Below are 22,149 nucleotides of genomic sequence, written 5' to 3'. Positions count from 1 at the left end.
GTACAAAAACTTTTATATAAGTAGATTGTAACCTGATATCTATATACAAAAATATGGATATCCACATGTCCAGAGGGACCACTCCTTATACATTCACATGTAACATACCTTCCAGCTTTGGAAGTAGACACAAGCAAATATTTTGAGCTCCTTTCCCATCTACATTCAGATTCTACAGCAATAATCTCCAACAAGAGGTTCATATATGCCTGAAGACTCCGCAGAAATTCAATGGAATTTGGGAACAAGATTTCAGAACATGTGCTTATATATTTATGAGAAATGAGAAATAGTTTAAGGGTACTAATATTGTCCACACTAGAGCCCCTGCATGCCCTATACATTAGGTGGTCACGTGGATGGGAAGCCAGGAGCTCCTGATAATGAAGAATTGGTATTGACAACCTCGCCCAATCTCTGCTTCTAAAATCCTCCAATCAGTTGTAGCTCACATGGGTTTAGTGGAATTAAAAGTTATTTTATCTTCATTACTAGACTCTAAAGCACCAGAGTCTATTCGTTAAAAGCAGCCTCTAAAGCCAAAATGGCTAGTTTCAAATCCTGCCTTTGAACATTTTTTCAACTTGTCTCTGCCATAGTTATCTGTAAAATGGGAATGAAACCTAACTCTGAATGCTGATATGAGATGAACTGAGGTAATATTTGCAAACGGCTTAAAACAGTTCATGTAAATGGAAAGCACTGTATGAATCTCTGTTAGAGAAATATGTGCTCAGGAGATGAGGAGAGTTCATGAAAATATTCTGTACTGCAGAGAGGTTCACTGGTTATCTTATGGCAAAACACTTCAAGTTCTCTGGGGCGCTTAGGTGGCTCAGTGGGTTAAAACCTCTGCCTTCAGCTCAGGTCATGATCTCAGGGTCCTGGGATGGAGCCCCGCATTGGGCTCTCTGCTCAGCACGGAGCTGCTTCCCCTTCTCTCTCTACCTACTTGTGATCTCTCTGTCAAATAAATAAATAAAGTCTTAAGGAAAAAAAAAAAAACTTCAAATTCTCATCAAACTTAAAGGATTTCATAATTTTTAACAGAAAATATATGATCTAAATTTTCTGATCTTTTCTGCAATGTCAAGTACCTATCGATAGTAAGCCTCCCACAGATATTAAAAGAAAACATACCACCCCAAAACTGATATGCCTCATCAAGATAAAGGTGGTATTTTGGCATTGAGTAAGAAACCAACTGTTTCTTTCTTAGTGCTACAAAAACACTTCTGAGGGACACCTGGGTGGCTCAGTGGGTTAAAGCCTCTGCCTTCGGATCAGGTCATGATCTCAGGGTCCTGGGATTGAGCCCCACATCGGGCTCTCTGCTCAGCAGGGAGCCTGCTTCCCTTCCTCTCTCTCTGCCTACCTGTAATCTCTGTCAAATAAATAAATAAAAATCTTTAAAAAAAAACACTTCTGAAAATGGGTGTTTAGAAATGTTTGTATCATTGTGTGACTGTGTGAAAACAATGTCATCCATTAACATTTTTATCTCTTCACACAAAACGCCCTCAGAAACAGAATTTTCTAACTCCTTTAAAAAAATCTAGAGTTGCATTGTAATTGGGAATTGTTTGAAAAATTATAAATGCAATGAATGTCCCATTTTTACTTTATATTTTTATTCATTTTTAGGTTGTACTTACTTCATCTTTGTCACATTCTTTTCATATTTTACTTTTATGTTCATTTTATGTTGTTATATTAAGAAGCACCTGTATGTAATTTATAAGTAAAGGCTATAGGATGAAAATATTTCTACTGATATGGGTGCATGATAAAGAAAAAAGACAAACACTTCATTCTCTGGAAATTGTTATTGTGAGGGAAATTTGTATTGATTGATCTTAATCCTCACAATAACTCTAAGAGATAGGTATTTATATCATTCCTATTCTACGGTATAGGAACCTAAAATTAAACGTTAAATAATTTCCTCAGAGCCATAGAGTATGCAAGTGATTGAATCAGGACTGAAAGGCTGTTTGATCTGGCTCCAAGGGAATAATGATGGCCATGTTGCATTGCCATCTTCCTAAATACAGAGCAGAGGGATTACAGTAATACTTTGCACAGCAAAATAACTTGAGAAGAATAATTGCAGAAAATTCAGATTGGTTAACTTAAAGAAAAGTTTTGGGTTTTTTTTAAGATTTTATTTATTTATTTGACACAGAGAGAGATCACAGGTAGGCAGAGAGGCAGGCAGAGAGAGAAGGGAAGCAGGCTCCCTGCTAAGCAGAGAGCATGATGCGGGTCTGGATCCCAGGACCCTGAGACCCTGACCTGAGCCGAAGGCAGAGGTTTAACCCTCTCAGCCACCCAGGCACCCCAAGAAAAGATATTTAACCATATTTTGATTATTTATGTACAAGCAGTGTTCAAATTTCAAATGGCTTTTGCTCTAAAGTTGGAAATACAGACTTGCTGGGAATGTAGAAAGCATTTTCTTCTAGAAACAGGATTCAAGATAGTGGCTGAATTTCTGGACTATACAGAATCCTATTTGCTCATAATAGATCTAAATTACTAGACACTAGAAATGAAAAATAAAAGAAAACCAAACTTCTGCAATGTCAGCAATTAGACACACACACACAGAATCAGAATATTGCCATTCAAAAAAAAAAATATGTTCTAAAGGACTGTAATACTACATAAGGAGATTTTGTGCATGTTTTCAAACAAACAGTTCCCCACTTTCATAGACTTCAGAAATTAATGTCAATTCTTCATAATACTTAGTTTAACTTCAAGTATATAAATTTAATTTTCTTGATAGAGGTGAATAATTAGTGTTCTCTTTTTTTAAAGATTATTTATTTATTTATTTGTCAGAGAGGCAGAGCACTAGCACGGGGAGTAGCACGCAGAGGGAGTAGCAGGCAGAGGGAAAAGCAGGCTCCCCTCTGAGCAGGGAGACTGATGTGGGGCTCCGTCCCAGGACCCTGGGATCATGACCTGAGCCGAAGGCAGACGCTTAACCACTGAGCCACCCAGGTGCCCCTTTTTAATTTTCTTAAGAATCTATTTATTTATTTAAGAGAGAGCATGAGAAAACACAAGATGGGAGAGGGGCAAAGGGTGACACAAGCAGGTTTCCTGCTGAGCAGGGAGCCTGAGGTGGGGCTCCATCCCAGAAACTCGGGATGATGACAGGAGCCCAAGGCAGATGCTTAACCCACTGAGCCACCCAGGTGCCCCCTTGTGTTCTCTTATTTTTATCAAAAGTGATTATGAGCTTACCAGTAACATCTGTATACCCATGATAAAACACTGTCTTCATTAAAATTGGCTGGGGCATGGGATGGAGAAAAGATAGGAGCAGGGCAAGTGCTTATTCAAACCTAGTCCCTGTGGTTCTGTTAGAGGTGCGTTGCAGTTCTATATTATAATCTTGCTTAGTATTTTTGATGATGTTGACTCTCCTTCCCCCAAAGTTGCCAGAAGCTCAGGTTGGCCCAAGGCAGTTTGGTTAATGTTTGGTAGTAAGTGGGAAGGATGGACATCAGGTATCATGACGGATGGAAATCAGATATTTCTTGATTTCTGCAAGAACAGCCTCAAGGTGGCTTTAAGAGCAGTGAATGGGCAACGCCCAAATTATGAGTCCAGAGTTTTTAATTCAGGAAGCACTTACATTGCAACATTGTTCTTTTTGGCAATGAGTTAAATGAGTAACCTCCACTGAGAGAAGTATTTAACTAATCATTCCTTGAAATCTCCCAGTATTCTCTAGCTCCAAGAGGAAGAATATTAGAATTGGGATAGTTTTTCAGGGACCAGGTCACTCTCTTCATCTTGAAGAGAAACATATTTATTTTCTGTCAGCTTCCCTAGATTGCTGCATGCACTTAGAAGGGCACTGGCTGTGTCCTCTTCTTTCTTACAACGCACTTTCAAATTCATTGTCATTTAACTTCTTGGTCTTCATCTTCCCTAACCTTAAGAAAGGGCATTCATTGATATGACTTACCCCTCCCTTCTTGAAATTCTCATCTCCCACTTTACGCTTCTCATTCTCCTCCTACCTTTTAAAACGCTCCAATTCTGTCTTTCTCGCTCTGACTTTCTACTTGCCACACTTCTAAATTTAAGTATCCCCTAACATTATTCATTCAGCTCTATTTTTTTTACACCCTCCCACGGCATGTCACCCACACACAACTTGAACAATTACCATCATTGAATAAGCCCCACAATGTATATTTCTTCGTTCCCATTTGTACGTCTTGACCATTCAAGTCCCAGGACTCCATCAAAGCCTGATAGTAATTCAACCTACTAAATTCAGTAGATTCTAGTTCCTCAATGATTTTCCCTTCCAATCTCTCTATCTAGTCCCACTGTCACCTCAGCAATTTGGGAGCAAACTTTTTTTCTATCCTGAGCTGTTAGATAGCAACCCAAACACTCTCCCTACTTCCAGTTTTCTTCTCTGAATTCCTTTTGTTTGTATTTTTTTGCCTTCTGCAAGCATACCCTGATATATAATGTCCTTGTTCAAATACACTTTATAGACCTAGCCATGCTGTGTTGAAAACCTGAGCTAATAAATGTGCTATTTTAAGTTGCTAAATTTTCAGTGGCTTGTTACAGAGTAGAAAACCAACATGGCAGCTTATATTCCCCAGAGTAAGAAAACCAAGAAATGAGGTAGCCATGATGCTTTTTTGTTAAAACAAAAACAAAACCAAAAAAAAACTATATAGTCTATTTGTGAGAAGTCACTAAATCCCACCCACACTCAAGAAAAAAGAAATTAGGCTCCACCCCTTGAAGGGAGGAATATTAAAGAATTTGTGGATACATTTTAAAAACACCATAATAATAGTAATAATTAATTTTTTTCTTATTTTTACTATTGCTAGATAATAACTTACTTAATAAAATAATGTAGGCAGTATTTTTACCCATTCTATAGATCAGGAAACCCAAAGCACAGAGAAATTAAGTAATTTGTCCAAGGTCACAGGTAGTAGTTGGTTGTGTTGGAGACCAGTCACAAAATCTTAACTCCAGGGCCTGAGTTCCTAGTCACTATGTTCATTTTAGCAACGCAGTTAAAAGTATGCCTCCTAATAAAATCCATGAACAAGATAATAAAATCTTGGTCAATGAAAATAAAAATAAAATTAGCTGAATTCATAATTAGTTCAATGACTGTTTCTAGAGATGACCAATTAATGACTAATTCAAAGTCTGCCTGAAAGGGAAATTACAGCTGTTTGTTTAAAATTATATCATCTACAATTTCCTCTAAAATATTTTATTTAGCCTTGAATACCAACATCAAAGCCATGCTTGCATGAATGGCAAGAAGAACTGTGGAGTCTTAGAAAGTATGTCATAAGAGAAATATTTGAACAATTAAAGGGCCCAGAAAGGAGAAGATAAAAGAACATATATCCTGACTTGAATACTGAAGATCTGATATGGAAAAAAAATTATTTATTGTGGTTTCAAAGGCAGAACTAAAATAAATAGATAGAAATTTTGGGCAGGGGCATCTGGGTGGCTCAGTTAGTTAAGCATCTGCTTTCAGCTCAGGTCATGACCCCGGAGTCCTCGGATAGAGCCCCTCTAGGACTCCTCATTCAGCAGAGTCGGCTTCTCCCTCTGCCCCTCCTCCTGCTTATACTCTCTCTCTCTTATTCTCTCCCTCAAATAAATGAAGTCTTCAAACAATCAAACAATAAGATCCATTTAGCAGGTGAAAAGTTGGGGAAAAGAAGTATTTCTAATTCATCTTCAAACTCTAAATGTGTCCAGTCCTTTCCTATGTGTCCTTGACTCTTCCCCAAACTTCACTACCATTGTTTGGCCTGTAAAACTATGCCCTCCAGCCAAGCCAGCTACTGGCATTCCCCAGGACCTTGAATTTCTTGGCTCTGTGCTTCTCCCTATCTTCTTCCCTTCACCCAGGCCAGCGGTTAGCATCGTCTGTGACTGGCAAAATCAGACCCACCCTTGAAGACCAAGTATAAAGATACCACATCCCTGATGTTTTCCTCAAGAATTAATCTAATTAGCCACTTCGTTTGCTTCACACTGTGTTCAGCTCTCTTGTATGGCTTGGCATTCTGTCTTGCATGAGACATTTTTTATAGTTATCTTAATTCCCTATAAAATCAAAAGCTACTTGACGACAAGGACCATCTACTACTCATTTCCCCACTTCTGTTCAGTTTTAAGTATGACTGCCTATCATTGCCCTCATAATACATGCTTATTAAATTGGACTGGCACAGTAACTGCGTGAAATCAATAGCGATATTGGGAGGATAATTTAAACACACTTTCTTATCAAACATTACTACTGTAGTGGAGAATTTGTGCCTCTCCTTCATTCACTAGTTCTTTTTTTTTGGCCTGCCTGATTTTTTTTTTTTTTAAGGCGTGGTAAAATATATGGCATTCACCACTGTACCCATTTAAAAGTGTACAGGAGGACACCTGGGTGGCTCAGTGGGTTAAGTCGCTGCCTTCGGCTCAGGTCATGATCTCAGGGTCCTGGGATCGAGTCCCGCATCGGGCTCTCTGCTCAGCAGGGAGACTGCTTCCCTTCCTCTCTCTCTGCCTGCTTCTCTGCCTACTTGTGATCTCTCTCTGTCAAATAAATAAATAAAATCTTTAAAAAAAATAAAAATAAAAGTGTACAGGAGCATTTAGTACATTCACAGTATTGTACAACCATCACCACAAAAACTTCAGAATTTTTCATCATCCATAAACTCCATACCCATTAAAGAGTCCTCTCCCCGTCCCCACAGCTCCTGGCACTCCCTAATCTGCTGTCTTTATCCCTAGTTCTTCGACGTTCTGACACAAAATCTTGTACTAAGTGGTTATTCAGTAAATATTTGTGAACTTAATTTGAATAAAAAGGCACACCCAGAAAATATATATCCTGCCAGAGAAATAAACAGCAGGAAAGATTTATTTTTGAAAATATAAATTATCTTTATAGGATGCTGTCTCTGAATATAACATTCTATAGAATAATGTTAATGATTTTATCCAACGAGTGCTTTGAAATATGATGTTCTGTGTTAATGTTTAAAAAAAAAACCCAAAACAAAAACAAAACAAAACATTTAATGTGCTAGAAAACCAGACATTAGTTGCATGAAAGTATTTTGGAAGAAGGTCTTTCAAAGTCTAATTTTGTAATGAGAACTTCCTAACTCCCTCCAAAATACACAGGAATGATTAAGATGACAAAAAAACATCTTAGGAGCTGGTTTTTTTTTAAGATTTCTATTTATTTATTTGAGAGAGAGAGAGAGCAGGAGCAGGGAGGAGGGGCAGAGAGAGAGAGAGAGAAACAGACTCCCTGCTGAGCAGGGAGTTGGACATGGGACTCAGTCCCAGAACCCTGAGATCACGACCTGAGCAAAAGGCAAACACTTAGCCGAATGAGCCACCCAGGTGCCCTTAGGAGTTGGTCTTTAAGAGATTTTAGGTTTTCCATAAATTCTTCACTGCAATAGCTTTTTCTGCAATATTCAAAATATTACCATTTTTTAATTTTGCCTTCTTAAAACCATTTTGAAGGATTTCTTTTTGATGTGTTTGTGTGACTTCTGGGAGTTGGAGGAAGCATGGGTGAGGTCCCAGGCCAGCTGTCACTTCCAAGCAATAATCCTACTGAAAATTCTGGCATTAGTTTGTAATCTCATCTATTAGTGATTACAATAGACTGAGTTTGGCCCATGAAACTGTTCCTTTATCTTAATATTTCTCTTTGTTCTTAGTAGCAGGCTTACCTTTATAATTTTATGATACTTTCATACTCCTGCTGTTAGAGAATCCATTGCTTTATGACTTGGTTTCTTCACCTAATAAATTAGTCACATAAATCTTTTAACTTCTGAGAGGAACTGTGCGCTTTTGGTGGTGGTGTTGTTCAGTGCCAAAAACTCACTGACTGAGGAAGGTTTGCCACAGTATAATGATGTGCAAATGACAATTTAAGTTAATTAAATTCAGTGACATTAAACTCACCATAAAACTCCCAATGTGTACAAAATGACTCATTCCAACAAGCCCTATTAAATATCATGAAATTGTAAAGGTTATGATTTAGTTAGATATTATTCCAAAGAATCTTGAGGCCATAATTAAGAGTAATTTTTTTCCCTGTAAAAGAAGACAACTTGGATGTGATGATTGTTCTTAGTTATGCATTCAGGACTTTTTTAAAGTCATGTTTTATTCTTTATATGTCACAGGGAGAAAAGGGAAAGAGGGAATTTCTCAAATTACCCGAAGTGGAAATAGAGTAAAGAGTAGACACATAAAAGAAAACAGATGAGGGAGATACAGCTTTCAAAAAGCAGTACTGAGTTTCGATTGGAAGATACAGCAGAAGTCTTTTAGCTGGAGGGAATGTAAATGGGTACTGCCTTTCTGGGACTTGTCTTGACAAGGGTTTTTTTTTTTTTTTTTTTTTAATTTTTAATTTTTTATAAACATATGTTTTTATCCCCAGGGGTACAGGTCTGTGAATCACCAGGTTTACACACTTCACAGCACTCACCAAAGCACATACCCTCCCCAATGTCCATAATCCCACCCCCTTCTCCCAAACCCCCTCCCCCCAGCAACCCTCAGTTTGTTTTGTGAGATTAAGAGTCACTTATGGTTTGACAAGGGTTTTAAACACGTACATTTCCTTTGCATTAGCAATATCCCTTCTAGGAATTGATCCTAGAGAAATAATTTGAAAAGTGAAAAAGTATATGAACAAGAAAGTTCATGCAATTGTTATTTATAATGGCTATTTTAAAAGAAAACTAACTCGCAAACAAAATAAACATCCAAAGATAGGGGACTAGATGATAAGTTATAGAGCGTGTATTTTATTAACTACCAGCCAGTTCATTATAAATGATTATGTAGCTCTATATTATCTTCATGGAGAGAAGTTACAACATAATGATGATAAAAGCAGTTGACAGAACAGTATGCACAGTATGAATCCACTGTAATTAAATATATATAAAAATACACACAGGCACACATAGAAAAGAAGTTTTGTAAAAAATAACGTGAATAAAGGTTATCTTTAGGTGGTGCATTTATGTAGGGCTTTTTTTCTTGTTCGTTTTTATGCACTTTTGAGTTTTGCTACAATAATCATGGATTTCTTACACAATTTGGATGCAGAAAATATAAGAAATTTTTCTGATTCTAAATTCTAATATGAATTACCTAAAACCTACTGCATTGTTCCTGAATGGCTATATAAACTGCAAAAAATAATGAAGATGGAGAGGTGGATGGATGGGTGGATGGATGGATGGAGAACTGATCGCATATATGAGCGTTGTTTCAGCTCTGCTATTGCTCACACAAAACCACCTTCTTCAAGAACATTTGTGCTGGAAAGTTCTCCTGCTAAAAAATATTTGAAAATAAAATGGCTTTTTAATTTTGAATGGCTTTATTTATTTTCAAATTCAATGTATTTTTATGTAAGTTCCATTTTATAAAGAAATATACGACGATGCCAATTCATTTCAAACTCAATGAGTAAGTGATTTTGATGCTTCCCTTTCCAAGGCTTAGACAAGATGATTAAGCTAGATAAGTAGCTTTTCTGCACTCATGTTTATGTCATAATTCCTCTAAGTATATGTATTAGTCAGCTATTGCCACAATACTGCTGCATAACAAACTACCCTAAAACTTGATTGCTACAAGAACACACATTAAATGCTCATGGATCTACATGTGATTATGGCTTAGCTAATCAAGTCTAGTTTGGCTGGGAAAGCAAGATGGCTGGACTTGGCTCTAGGCTTTGGACTGAGTTCAGGTCTAGTCCATTGGTGCTTGTTTTAAGGTTCAGGATAAAGTAGTAGCAGCTACCCGGGGCATGCTCTTCTCGTGGCAGATCACTGGAGCATGAAAATCAACCAAAGTTACAATAGAGCATTCCATAGTATTAAATACATCTGTTCATTTAATTGGACAACTTCATAGCAAGTGTATCCCCCAAAACAACCAACACCAGTTGAAACATTCTCCAAAAAGAGAAGCTGGTTTACGATAAAAGAGAAGCAAGTCATAGAAAAGTATGCTTTCCCTCTTTGATATGGGGGGGGGGGTCCCTCTAGTAGATAAAAGGAGAAATGCAAGTTACACATGCTATATTTAAGTCTCTTTGAGCAAAAATTAAGAGTCAAGGATGTTACTAGAAAAATCCAATTATCCTTCCCTAAGAGCTCTTGTCTCGGGACACCATAGCACCTGCCATTATAAAACTCTTAAATGCATCCTCATTTACATTCTCCCATACAGCCTCCAGAGTTCTCCAACCATCCCGTATATCTCTTTAATTCCCAATGCCGCACAGATTATATTGTGTCATCCATAACACAGATAGAAAGGATGACATATTTTCTTGAGACTTATCTGAATATGCCTGATGATATAGATAAGAAGAGGTGGACAAGTCAGAATACAAGTGAGCAACATGGAGACCTATCCTATCTCATGAGACATGCAGCATGGAAGTGACCTTGGACTAATTCTGGCAAGCATAACAGAGTTGTAGAGGGTTACAGAAAGTAATGTGCATGAATTTGATGTCTTGCCAAGAAGAATCTGTGCTTGAGGTGAGACTACTATCTAACAGTGTAATTAGAGCCTTTAGGCGGAACGTTGGGGGAAGTGAATAGAGTCCTGCCAATTTTGCTGAGACCTGTCTTTTTTGGAGGATCCTTCCTCTTTCTGTTTTCCTATGCATGAGCACCACAGGGTGATGACTCTCGAGTCACTATGAAGAAAATGAATAGTCAAGGTATTTAAGTGGAGGGTGGGGGTTTGTCCCCATCCAACCCCTCTGGGCCCCAAACTGGAATGATACTAGTTCCTGTCCAAATCATCTCACTTCCTTTCTTTAGTTCCTGAATATAATATCATAATGTAAAGAGGGGGGGAAAAAAGCAAAAAAAAAAAAAAAAGACCATCTTGTTCAGATACTTTCTGTCATCTTTGCCTCATTGCATAGCTGCCAACTTAAGACCAGAACTTACCTGAGTAAGGTGGTTTGGGGGTTTTTTGTTTTATTTTTTAGGAAAGGGATACTGTGGGCAAAATTCTATAAATAAACTTAAAGGAAGAAATAGATAATTTGTTATAGGCCATGCAAAACTCATATGAAGCAAACAATACATTTGATGTAATGTTTGTAAGGCAGGGTCTTTGTTCATTTAGCAGTTGTGCTGTTAGTGGGGAGGGCTAATCAGGTTTTAAAACTTCTGAAGTTTTAATCCTAGACTGGAGATATGAGAGTTATCAGGTGAATATTTAAGATGACAATAAAAAGATGCATAAAAAAGATGATTAACAAAGAGCTGGGGATCATCATAGGTACTATCCTGCTGAAATTAAGTCAACAAAATGATCCATTGCTACTAGGCTTTCATTGTGAAATAAAGCTTAAGCATTATAACAGGAGATAGACTTCTAAAACCACCACCCGAATAAGACAACTATTTTTTATCTATCCATGGGAGCACACCATCCTGCCTGACCTCTCAGCACTATTCATCACAGCTGATCACACCTTCCTTCCTGAAATACTATTTTCTTTGTTAAAGAATTACCCAACGAATCCCCAGCCTGGATGTCACCTGTGACAGCTCTTCCTCCACAACAAGACCTCTTAATGCTGTAGCGCCTTGGGAGTAAAAGTGGGTTTTTCCCCCCTAGACATTCTACGCTTTTTCTATACACCAGTGTCAAATACCATCCGAACACCAATGGTTCCCAAATACCTGATTTCCAATCAGATCTATTTTCTGATCTATTTTTTCAAAACTGTACCTATTTGACTATTCCACTTGGTTCTCTGACAAGATCTCAGTCTCATGTCCAAAATGGATTTTTTAGTTTTCTTTCCTAAATTTCCAACTATAAGAAATATGGGACTGACATTTCCATTTACCCAGTGGTTTAAAAAAGCAAATGAAGACTATAGTTAGTTTCCATCCCTACTCCCAATCCATTAGTAACATTTTCCTCATCTCCAGAATATAGTTTAATCTGTCCCCTTTTCCTCATCTTCCCAGTTTTAAATCTTATCTAAGCCACTTTCATCTCTCTCACTCAGACTGCTACAATAGTCTTCAGAGTGCTTTCCTTCCTTCTACTCTTGATTCATTTCCACCCATTTCCCACATAGTGCAAAGTGGTTTTAAAATATAAACAGGTCCCTGACACCCTTCTACTTGAGGAAATATAATGGGATTAATAAGACAAATCCTGAAGGCATCGCATGAACCTGTTCCTCAGGGCACACCACTTGCTTCTCAAGAAGTATGGTCCAATCAGTCTGGTCCTTCTTCCACTACAGTAACGGCATCAAACCCTTTCCCACATCTGGGTTTCTGCTCCTCTATTCCTTCTATTCTACCTAGAATACTCTCCCCAGTCTTTCCTCACAAACTCTGGTTCTTCCTTAAATCCCCCAAAGTTTCCATGACAAATACAACCTATTCCCCAAACCAGCTTAGGTTCCTGTATCATATACTAACCTCTTACTTGATGGCATGAGTCACAATTTATAACTATACGTCAACTTTTTAGTATCTTTTCCTGAATCAGACTCTGAGATCACTATATCAGGAATCATATTTGTCATTTTCACTGATGCATCATCCCCAGTGTCTAGTACAGTACCTGGGCATGTGATTAGTTTCAATAAAATTTAGACAATTTCATGTATTAAATTTTTTTTAAAAACTAAGCTGATTTCATAAACAGTCTCCAGAGAGTTATCCCATTTATTGTACACAATATTTCATCAAATATGACCAAATTATTATTAAATATTACCAAATTAATGTGATTAATATGACCAATGTAATTATTAAATTCTGACCAAATTATTATCAAATATGACAAAATTAGTTCCTGTTTTCTGAGAAATATTATCAATTTTTGCTAGTACAATTAATACTGCTAACTAGCATAGCTGTTTACTTAAAAGAAATTCACATAGGTAGAAACCACAGGGCTATTGTTTCTGAATATCCTACCCCCCACAGGAACATCAATTTTTTTTGGAAAACATGATAACATAGGACAGTACGTCCAAAATGATTGATCTTGTATAAGGTAGTCATACTTTTTAATGCTTATCAAAGAAAACACCTATTCTGTGTAAACTCCAGTCCTACAACAAAGTCTCCTGTGCAAGTCATATACTCATTTTATTAGTCACAGCAGAATTGACACTAATAAAGTCTAATTTCTTATAAGACCTAGGAGAACATCCCATTATATTTTATGTGTGGTAAGATTATAATGACACCAGGATGTCTCTCAGGAAGACATATTTATTCTGAATATGACATCATAAATCTCATCTAGAATCAAGGTTTTTAACTGACTCAGCTATCAATTAAGAGTAATAAAATGACTTGTTCAATTTGTAACTTGCAGCCAGAAACTCATTGCCTTTGTTCAAGGATGCATTAGGAAAACTTGAATTAAAAACACTAAATTTTTTCTGTACGATTTCTTTCTAAAGAAAAAAATGAATCTGAAAGATTTTTGCAAATACATTTTTTTCTTTAGAGAAAATTAATGTATTAACTATCAAGTGGGAATAGACACAGGACAAAAAAGTGGGCAAAGAAGTAGTTTGTTCAGAACTCAGAGCATAGATAAAGCCAGGGACCAAGGCTCTAGCAAATGGAGTTGTGACTTTATTCTAGAAAGAGCTCTGTTTTAGACTAGGTCTAAATGAGGAGTGCTGTGATGGGGTGTGTCTGAATCTGATCTGATCCAGTTAACTTCTGGAAAACGGACATTTCCGTGTCCGGTATATTGGGGCTTTTTAAAGATGAATGTAACATGGTTCCCAGGTTCCTGTTTCAAACAGGCTCAAGCGCATCCCTGGGGCTGCACTCAGTTTTTCAGGGACAATTATTTCATGAATGTAGCTGTTTCTTTTTTCTTTCCCTTCCCTTGTTTCAATAAATAAATAGGCTTTTACCCCCAGGGCCCGCCATGCTAGACTCTAGAGGATATAAAGATTCAGGCAAGTCCCAAGCCTTGAACAGGATGGATAAGACCTGTGCAAAGATACTTGCATGGTGGGAACACACTGTGGTAAGATACAGGTTAGTGAGCGGAAGACACCTCTGGCAGTCGGTGGAGCTTTCCAGAGAAGGCACTGGGGACAACTCAAGAAAGAAAGACAGGGTAGGAATTAGGTACACAGAGATGAAGCCTGGAGACTGGAGGAAGAAAGGGCATCCAGGGCAAAGGAAATGCACTTCACCTTTAATTAAAATGCTTTTTGTTTTTTCCCTGTCTTTCTTGGCTGGGTGGCCTGGGACCAACCGTGCTTCTGAAACTTTAATGTACAAATGAATTACCTGGCAGTCTTGTTAAAAGGCAGATTTTGATTCTCAGGGTCTGGGGTGAGCAGGAATCTGCATTTCTATAAGCTCCCCAGTAATGTTGAGGCTGCTGGGCTGAGAAGGGCAGGTATGTTTGTTTGTTTGTTTAAGATTTACTTATTTATTTGAGAGAGAGAGAGAGAGAGCGTGAGCAGGAGGGGTAGAAGGAGAGGGAGAGAGAATTTCAAGCCCCCCACAGTGAGGGCAGAGCCCCATGTGGGGCTCAGTCTCATGACCCTGAGATCAGGGCCTGGGCAGAAACCAAGAGTCTGACACCTAATGGACTGCACCACGCAGGTGCCCTGGGAAATGCAGCGTTAAGTAGTAAAGCTCTGGGCCCATGTTTCTACAATGAGGCAGCAACAGCAGAAGGGCCTGGGCAGGTCCTTTGGGCCTGAAGAGCCTCTGGGGACAGAGCAGAAGGAGCTTCTTTCCGTGTGACTGTCTTGGGAGGGCTAGGGGACCAGAACATACAGAACAGGAGGAGGAGCATGTGTCACAGAGGAACCCCTTCCATCAGAGAGAGAGATGGAGTGCAACATTCTCTTCTCTAAGCTAGCAGCACAGAAGCTGAGCGAGAGATAGCAACTCTGCGTGGTCACTGGCTTGCTTGTGTTCTGGCAGAATAAAGGACTCTGTGTTAGCTCTGAGCCTAGCTGCTTTTCTGGATCTTGGTGGAGACAGTCACTTTAAACCAAAAACAGGTCTTTCAAAAACATTGCTGAAATAAAGGAAGGAGGATGTTCAGTCTGACAAACTCCAGACTTAATACAACAAACCAAGTTTGAGTTAAGGGGGAGTCCCTGTTGCAGCAGAGTGTGATCAAAACAGTGTGTGTGTGTGTGTGTGTGTGTGTGTGTGTGTATACATATATATATATGTGTATTTTTTTTTTCTGCTGAAGACTACTCTTCAAGACTTTTAATTCATGCAAGTCAAGAGAAAAGAGAAGAGTCTTATTTGGCTATTTGTGATAGAAATTCAGAACTAGTCTCTGTTTAAATGTATCTATGTAATGGCTTAGTAAATCTCAAGTCCTAACTTCATAAATACAAGTGCTAAAATCTTTAAAGTATTAATCTATCCCTCCCTCACCACCTTTTCTTTGGAAATATAGTAACATGTGGAAACACTAGGATATCTAGAGAGGAGAAGGTAAAACAATTTTATAGCATTTCCTATGTATATTAAATCTTTTTTGGAGGGTGAAGACAGGAATGCTATACTGGATCTGGGGAGATAAAATATGATTCTTTGTAGCAGAGGCCCTGCTTCTAAGAAAGAGCTCAGACTGGAAACTCAAAACACATTCTGGGTTTCCCCCTCCCATTTTTCTGGCAGTTACCAAGATGGGTAGTCAGGAGATGAAAGCAGTCTTTCAGCAGCACTCGCTGTGGGTCAGGTACTGTGCTATGTACATTACACATGTGCCCTTTTAATCTTTCAATGAATACCATAGATGGTAATACGAGACAAGAAATCTGGCATCTAGAGAAGCTGTACACTTGGCCCGAGGTTACATAGCAAGAAGGTGATGAAACAGAGGTTCAAACCCAAATCTGTCTAAAATCAAACCCTTGCCCTTTCTACGATGGCATGCTGCTAAACACCAGATTGTTTTATGTTTCTCGCTGAGGGCAGTTTGCTTCCTCATGGAAGCTGTTCTTTCTAAATGTTGAGTTATACCAAAAGTCCATGGGGTTAGTGACTGGTTAAAGACCTCTAAGATCACTCCTACCACCGTGTCTTTGCACGTGCAGTTTTTAAAATTCTGCCTGAAATTCTCTCTCTCTCTCTTTTTTTTTTTTTTTTTTTTTTGGCTAATTAATTACTTCAGGTTTCTCCTGCAGCCCTCAGTTTGGACATTATTTCTTCAACAAAGTCTTCCTTTCCTTTGCCCACTATTTCTTTTTCTTTTTTATTGCACTTTATTGTGCTCCACAGGTAATGTAGTTTTTACAAATTGAAGGTTTGGGAAAATAGCAAGAAAACTGAATTCGAAGTGGAACCTGAAGATGTGACTGAATTGCTACAATCTCATGATAAAACTTTAATGGATGAGGAGCTTCTTCTTCTGGATGAGCAAGAAAAATGGTTTCTTGAGCTGGAATTTACTCCCAGTGAAGATATTCCTTGTATGATATCACACTCCAGATCAACTAATTGCTACTTTGCATATTTCATCAACCAGGCGTTGGGCAGTCATCACTGAGCATCTCCTATAGCTGCTGCATCGTCAAATATCCTTTCTGTGTCTGGGCAGTAGTAACTTAGCCCATATTCTATGGAGTCTGGATGAACATCATCTCCGTCCTGGCTGAACTTCTGGAGATGCTGCATCCAGGCATCAGCATGGCAGGTGGTCATCTCATCCACGGAGGCTGCTTTGAGCTTACCCATTCTCACTAGCTTATGCAGTGCATATCCATCAATCAAAGAATGGACCATACTGGCCTATTTGGGGACTTTGGCCAGGGAGTCGCACAGGCTGACAGACTTGGGACTGTTGATATAAACAAGGCAGCAACTGCCCACTGTCCACCAGTTGGTTCCTCCATCTTCCAATTAGAGCTGTTCTGGAGCCGCTGTCTGGATCCAGTTTTTTTCAGACTCAACCCAGCCTCTGGTTCCTGTTCCCTCTCCCCACTACTTCTATCATATACTTTTAATAGCCCATACCTTTGATTGTGCAAGTTATCACAGATCCAATTTTATACTTATGCATGTGTTCAGAATAGATCCCTTTTTTTTTTTTTTTTTGAGGTCAATTATTAGTCTCCTGTCCCTGATGACGCACCTGAACGGTGACAGCTGGTAATTCTCATTTGTTGATGGACTCCTGCTTCTGAGCTAGCATTGGATGAGGGAAATTGAAGATTTTTAAGACCCATTCCCTGCCCTCAAGGAACTAACAATCTGATCGGAAACACGTGGCAAACATATATTAATTAGTAAATTAGGGTCAGAATGTATACCATGGCAACTCAGTGAAAAAAGGTGGACTCCATTTATAAACCAGCCAGAACCTGGAAAAGTAAAACCCTACACCAATACTAATTGTGTGCAAAACAGAATAGAGTCCCTAGCATAAGCACTCAAACCCCATTTCAGTGCTGTGGGTCTCCCAGACCCCACCACATCATGTCACTAGAAGTGACAGGTTTCATTCCCAATTGATACATACATGCAACAGCCACAGACTTATCTCTAGCCTATGGGTGATTCTGTCATTGCCAGGGGAACCGCTGGGAATCACAAACTAATATTGCCAATATTCCAGGGACTATGGCCAAGAAAAATGGCAGTTTCCTATGAATCAACCTAAAAGTTGAGACTTTCTCAATTTCTTATCTGAAAACACATTAGCAGAACAAAGAACTTGAAAAGATGTTAGCTACATTGTGTAGTAGGATTTAGGAAAAAAAATACAGACCTTACTAGTCTTGAAGACATTGATTGATGATGCTAAAAGTGATGCTGTTAAAAATAGTTACAATGCACAACTTCCTAGATCAAGCTGTCTTTGTCCATATCAGTTCATTCCATTTGTTATTTAGACAGCCTTTCCTTCTACACACCTGAGCAACCTAGAGCATCTAAATCTGTAGGTGTTTTAAGTTGATGTTGACACGAGGCATTATAGGTTTCAGAAGAACTCTAGGTGAACTCAGTTTTTTTCTCACATGACCTAATGGTCAGAACCAGGGATTTGCCATGTGACCTGCTGTCCCTATGACCATGAGTATACTTGTGCCACAAGAGAAAACTGCTTTCATGTTTCCCTTTTCTATTGCAGAACATAACTGTAATTTAAAAGTCTCGGGTCATGATCCCGGCGTCCTGGGATCGAGTCCCACATCGGGCTCCTTGCTCGGCAGGGAGCCTGCTTCTCCCTCTGCCTCTGCCTGCCATTCTGTCTGCCTGTGCTTGCTCTCTCCCCTTCTCTCTCTCTGATAAATAAATTTAAAAAAATCTTTAAAAGTCTATAATTTGGCATTTTTCAGTTTTATGGTTTCTTGATTAGATATTAAGAGGAAAAAAAACGATTCTTGCTCTCATGGGAGTGGGATAGTTTTGTAACCAGATGCAAAAAAAGAAACAAACAAAAAAAAAAAACAGGTGACAATGCTTCTTAGAAAGGGAAACTTTCTCTTTACTGAGACTTTTGGACTGAGCTTCCTTATAATATTATGTATTATTTACTACCAATAGTAATTTTAATACCAAAATTACTTAAAAAACCATTTAAAATATAAGGAGACAAAGCATTTTACTCAGAAAAAAGCATGTTTCTATCCTGTTTATACCCTTTAGAAATGTTTATGTCCTGTTCTTGTTCTTCTTTATGATATTATCATTAGTGTGACTTTTTAGAAATAATTCTTAGGATCTGTGGGGGGTAGAACAGAAGAATCAGATGATATAAATTGCTGTATATTCTGCAAATATTTGTAACTACCTGTTATGTCATAGGTCCAGGGCTAGGTATTTCCACTTTTCCATAACTTCTGGAAGGCTTCTTGTGTAAACACCCAAGCATATTTTTTTAATTTGAGATTTCTGCATGCTTAAAATGCTTTCCCGTAGACAAGTGGTGGTTTGTTCTCCATGAATGCAGCAACCAAGGAACTCACCTGCTGTGACAGTGATCCAGGGCAGAGAGTAAGTCCCAGGTGTCTCATTAAGGCAAGGACTGCATTGATGACCTGCAGGTGAGAGAGAGGGTAGCCATACAAAGGGTAGGGGTCATTTTGAGGGACTTGCTGTAGAGACGAGTACAGAGGCACCTTAATTCACAAAATTGTCGAATTATCCAAAAGCTGATTCCAAATATCTGTCAACAGAATCCCACACACACAAAAAGAGCTTGTTAAATCAAAGACGCTTCCTGCTTAAGACAACTTCTGTAAAGCCCCAGAACTTCTTCGTTTAAATTCTATTTATATAGATATGTAGGTAAGAATAATGCCTTACATTTGCTTAAACTATTAGTTTTCAAAGCCCTTAGGCATACTTTATTTCTCTGAATCCTCACAAAAACGTTCTAAGAATTGCCCAACAATTTAATACACAAGGAAAAGACAGCTTAGAACTGGAACCTCTTGCCCATGGAAACCGGGTAGGAAATGGCTGAGGGTTAAACCAGGACCTGGGAGTCCTACCCTCAGGCACTCAGCTAGCCCCACCACACGCCTCTCCAATTATAAGCAAACTTCATGTGACTTTGTTAGGGAAATGGGTGGATTTTCATAAGACCACAGCCATGAATGTGCCCCAGCTACCCCATTTCTCCTATTCTTCCCTTCAAACAACCTTCCTGGATCTGTAGCAGCCCATCTTCCCAGAGTTGGGTCCAGATTACGTCACTGTCTTCCCACAGTATCTTTGCTAACAACTGGTTGAAGTTCAGGCTCCACAAACTGGCAGTCAAGTGCTCTGCCCCATTGCGCCAACCCCCTTTCCCATTTCAGTATGCTATTTCTTTTTTTTTTTTTTAAGATTTTATTTATTTATTTGACAGAGAACACAAGTAGGCAGAGAGGCAGGCAGAGAGAGAGAGAGAGAGAGAGAAGCAGGCTCTGCACTGAGCAGAGAGCCCGATGCAGGGCTCGATCCCGGGACCCTGGGATCATGACCTGGGCTGAAGGCAGAGGCTTTAACCCGCTGAGCCACCCAGGCGCCCCTCAGTATGCTATTTCTTGACCCTTACACTCCAACTAAGCAGACCAGTGTACCACCACGTAGCACCCCAGCAGGGCACAGGCTAGGGTGAGGTGTGCCGCAAAACTCAAGGGGATGCCAAGGAACTCAGAAACCAATACAAATATCTTGATGCAATATTTTTAAAATTAATGCAAAAAATGCATGATAAAAACACCGAATTTCAAAGAAAGACAGGGTCAGCATTACTGGTTTTTCCTTTTTCTTCAGACTCCAAAATGCCTCTGCTGTGCACTGTTAACTGATCTTGCAGTGACTTCTCCCTTGGCTACTTTTATTAATGATGTTTCCCAAAAGTTAGTTCTCATTACCCCTTTCCACACCAGTAACTTCTATTCTTCAATGCCCCAGCATTTATCTGTAGCCCTCTTCTGTTTTGAAAACCCATTTCCCTTAGTAACTGGTAGGACTTTGATAGCCATCTGAATCATCTTGGATCCCTTCCAGTGCCTTCTAAACCACAGTCGGCACTAGGCACCTCTTTGCTTTAAAAAAAAAAAAGCAGAAATCACAATCCTCACATTAGTTTTCTGTGGGGCCAAACAGGGATGGGACCCAGATACATTTTGTTTGGCCCAGTGTTAAAAACAAACAAAAAAACTGCACTTGTTATCAAGATGTAAAAATCAGGATGTTTTCCATGAGAAAAAATCGAACTCTCTGCCATTTCTTGAAGAATCAGAAAATTTAGCAAAGGTGGACCTGAATTCTTCCATTACCGCACTAGGAGTTTGTAACAGAGTGCGCCTTTAGAGCCCTCTCCACTGCTTCGCGTCCTAGGCGGCTCACTAGGTATTTGCATTACCTGCCAGGCCCCTTCGTTAGCCCTTTGGGTTAGCGACCCCAGGCTTGAGTGCACTGGATAAAACCCATGTGCTGGGCCCACTCTACTGTTAGAATAAATACTTCCTTGTCGTCCTTTCAGAGTCTTGAAGACAGACTCACAGAAGCAGCTTACCTTTCCAGCCCACAAACTTCTCACAACCCGTGAAACTTGGCATTGCCTTCCGCACACCGTTTCTTTTATCCCCCCTTGGCCCTTTGCTCCAGGGCCCCCTCCGCGGCACTGGCTTGTCCCTCCCTCCCCTAGCCCCACGTCTGCAGTCCCGAGCCCTGGGCGGGTCCTCAGCCCCCAGCCGCAGCTCTCTGCCCCGGGCCAGGGCGCTCGGGCTCGCCCACGGCGGCACTGGGCATGCTCAGAGGCGGCCGCGGGGGCAGGTTTGCTTCGCAGGCGCTCGCACTCGGTGGCTGGCGGGCGCGCCGTTGCAGCTGGAGCTCCAGCGCCCGGAGTTGGAGTTGCCGGGAGTTTCCCCCCCTCAACCCCTCCCTCTTGGCGCGCGGCAGCGGGAGCCGGCGCGGGAGCCGCGAGCGGCGGCGAGCCAGCGCCCGGGCCGGCCGAGCCTTGTCCGGAGCTCGGAGCCCCGTGCGGGGCAACCCCCGGGGAGGAGCCTCGCCGGCTGGGACGCGTGCCGCACACTGGCACTGCCCCGGCACCAGCCGGGCTGCACGGTAGGGCCGGGGCGTGGGGCACCGGGCGGGAGAGGCAGAGGCCAGGCCGGGTTTGGAGGGGACGCGGTGGGGGCGGGGGGGGATGCGGCTGCAGTAGCCGCGGCGGTCGGGGCACCCCGAGCTCGGTCCGATGCGGGCGGCCGGGGCAGGGACCCCACTGCGGGGCCCTGGGAGTAGGGAGGTGCCCAGAGAGATGCGTTCAACTTGGCGGGCAGCGGGAGAGGGGGCTGCGCGCACAGGCGCAGCTGCTTTGTGCGCGCTGTGAGGGACTCGGTCCCTGGTTCTCCCCAGACCTGGGACCCAGTGTGCGGAGAGGATTAGGCAAGCCGCGGAGCGGAGCAGTTTCCTCCGAGAAAGTTGAGGATGGAGCCCTTCTTTCCGCACTGTCCCCGCGGTAGGATGAGTCCCGAGGGTGCCGCCCCGAGACCCTGGTGTGGAGGAGCCGAGTGGGTCGCTGCGCCCCTGGCCTGAGTTCCTTCACCCCTGG

General features: G+C 40.6%; 2 protein-coding genes across 11 annotated transcripts in view; one reads left to right on the top strand and one right to left on the bottom strand.

Moving 5' to 3' along the window:
• The window catches only part of LOC116591218, a 198,499-nt gene extending 177,312 nt beyond the window's left edge, over positions 1-21,187 (bottom strand). For all 9 annotated transcript variants that reach the window (XR_004285879.1, XR_004285877.1, XR_004285876.1 and 6 more), the window contains exons 1-2: positions 21,112-21,187; positions 19,067-19,138 (exon numbers count right to left, since the gene is read on the bottom strand). Coding sequence is in view for 2 of the 9 variants with exons in the window: in XM_032343981.1 (XP_032199872.1) it covers positions 19,067-19,138; positions 21,112-21,154 (115 nt within the window). In the remaining 7 variants the exon portion in view is untranslated. The remainder of the gene's footprint in view (positions 1-19,066; positions 19,139-21,111) is intronic.
• A 271-nt stretch (positions 21,188-21,458) lies between these two features.
• Positions 21,459-22,149, top strand: part of STXBP6 (syntaxin binding protein 6) — a 261,761-nt gene continuing 261,070 nt past the window's right edge. For both annotated transcript variants that reach the window (XR_004285871.1, XM_032343980.1), the window contains exon 1: positions 21,459-21,662. The gene's annotated coding sequence lies outside the window, so the exon portion shown is untranslated. The remainder of the gene's footprint in view (positions 21,663-22,149) is intronic.

Source organism: Mustela erminea, chromosome 5 (assembly GCF_009829155.1).
Source record: "Mustela erminea isolate mMusErm1 chromosome 5, mMusErm1.Pri, whole genome shotgun sequence".
In the NCBI taxonomy this organism is placed as follows: Eukaryota; Metazoa; Chordata; class Mammalia; order Carnivora; family Mustelidae; genus Mustela; species Mustela erminea.
Note: the sequence above shows the minus strand (reverse complement) of the source record. Positions and strands in the feature narration are given on the sequence as shown.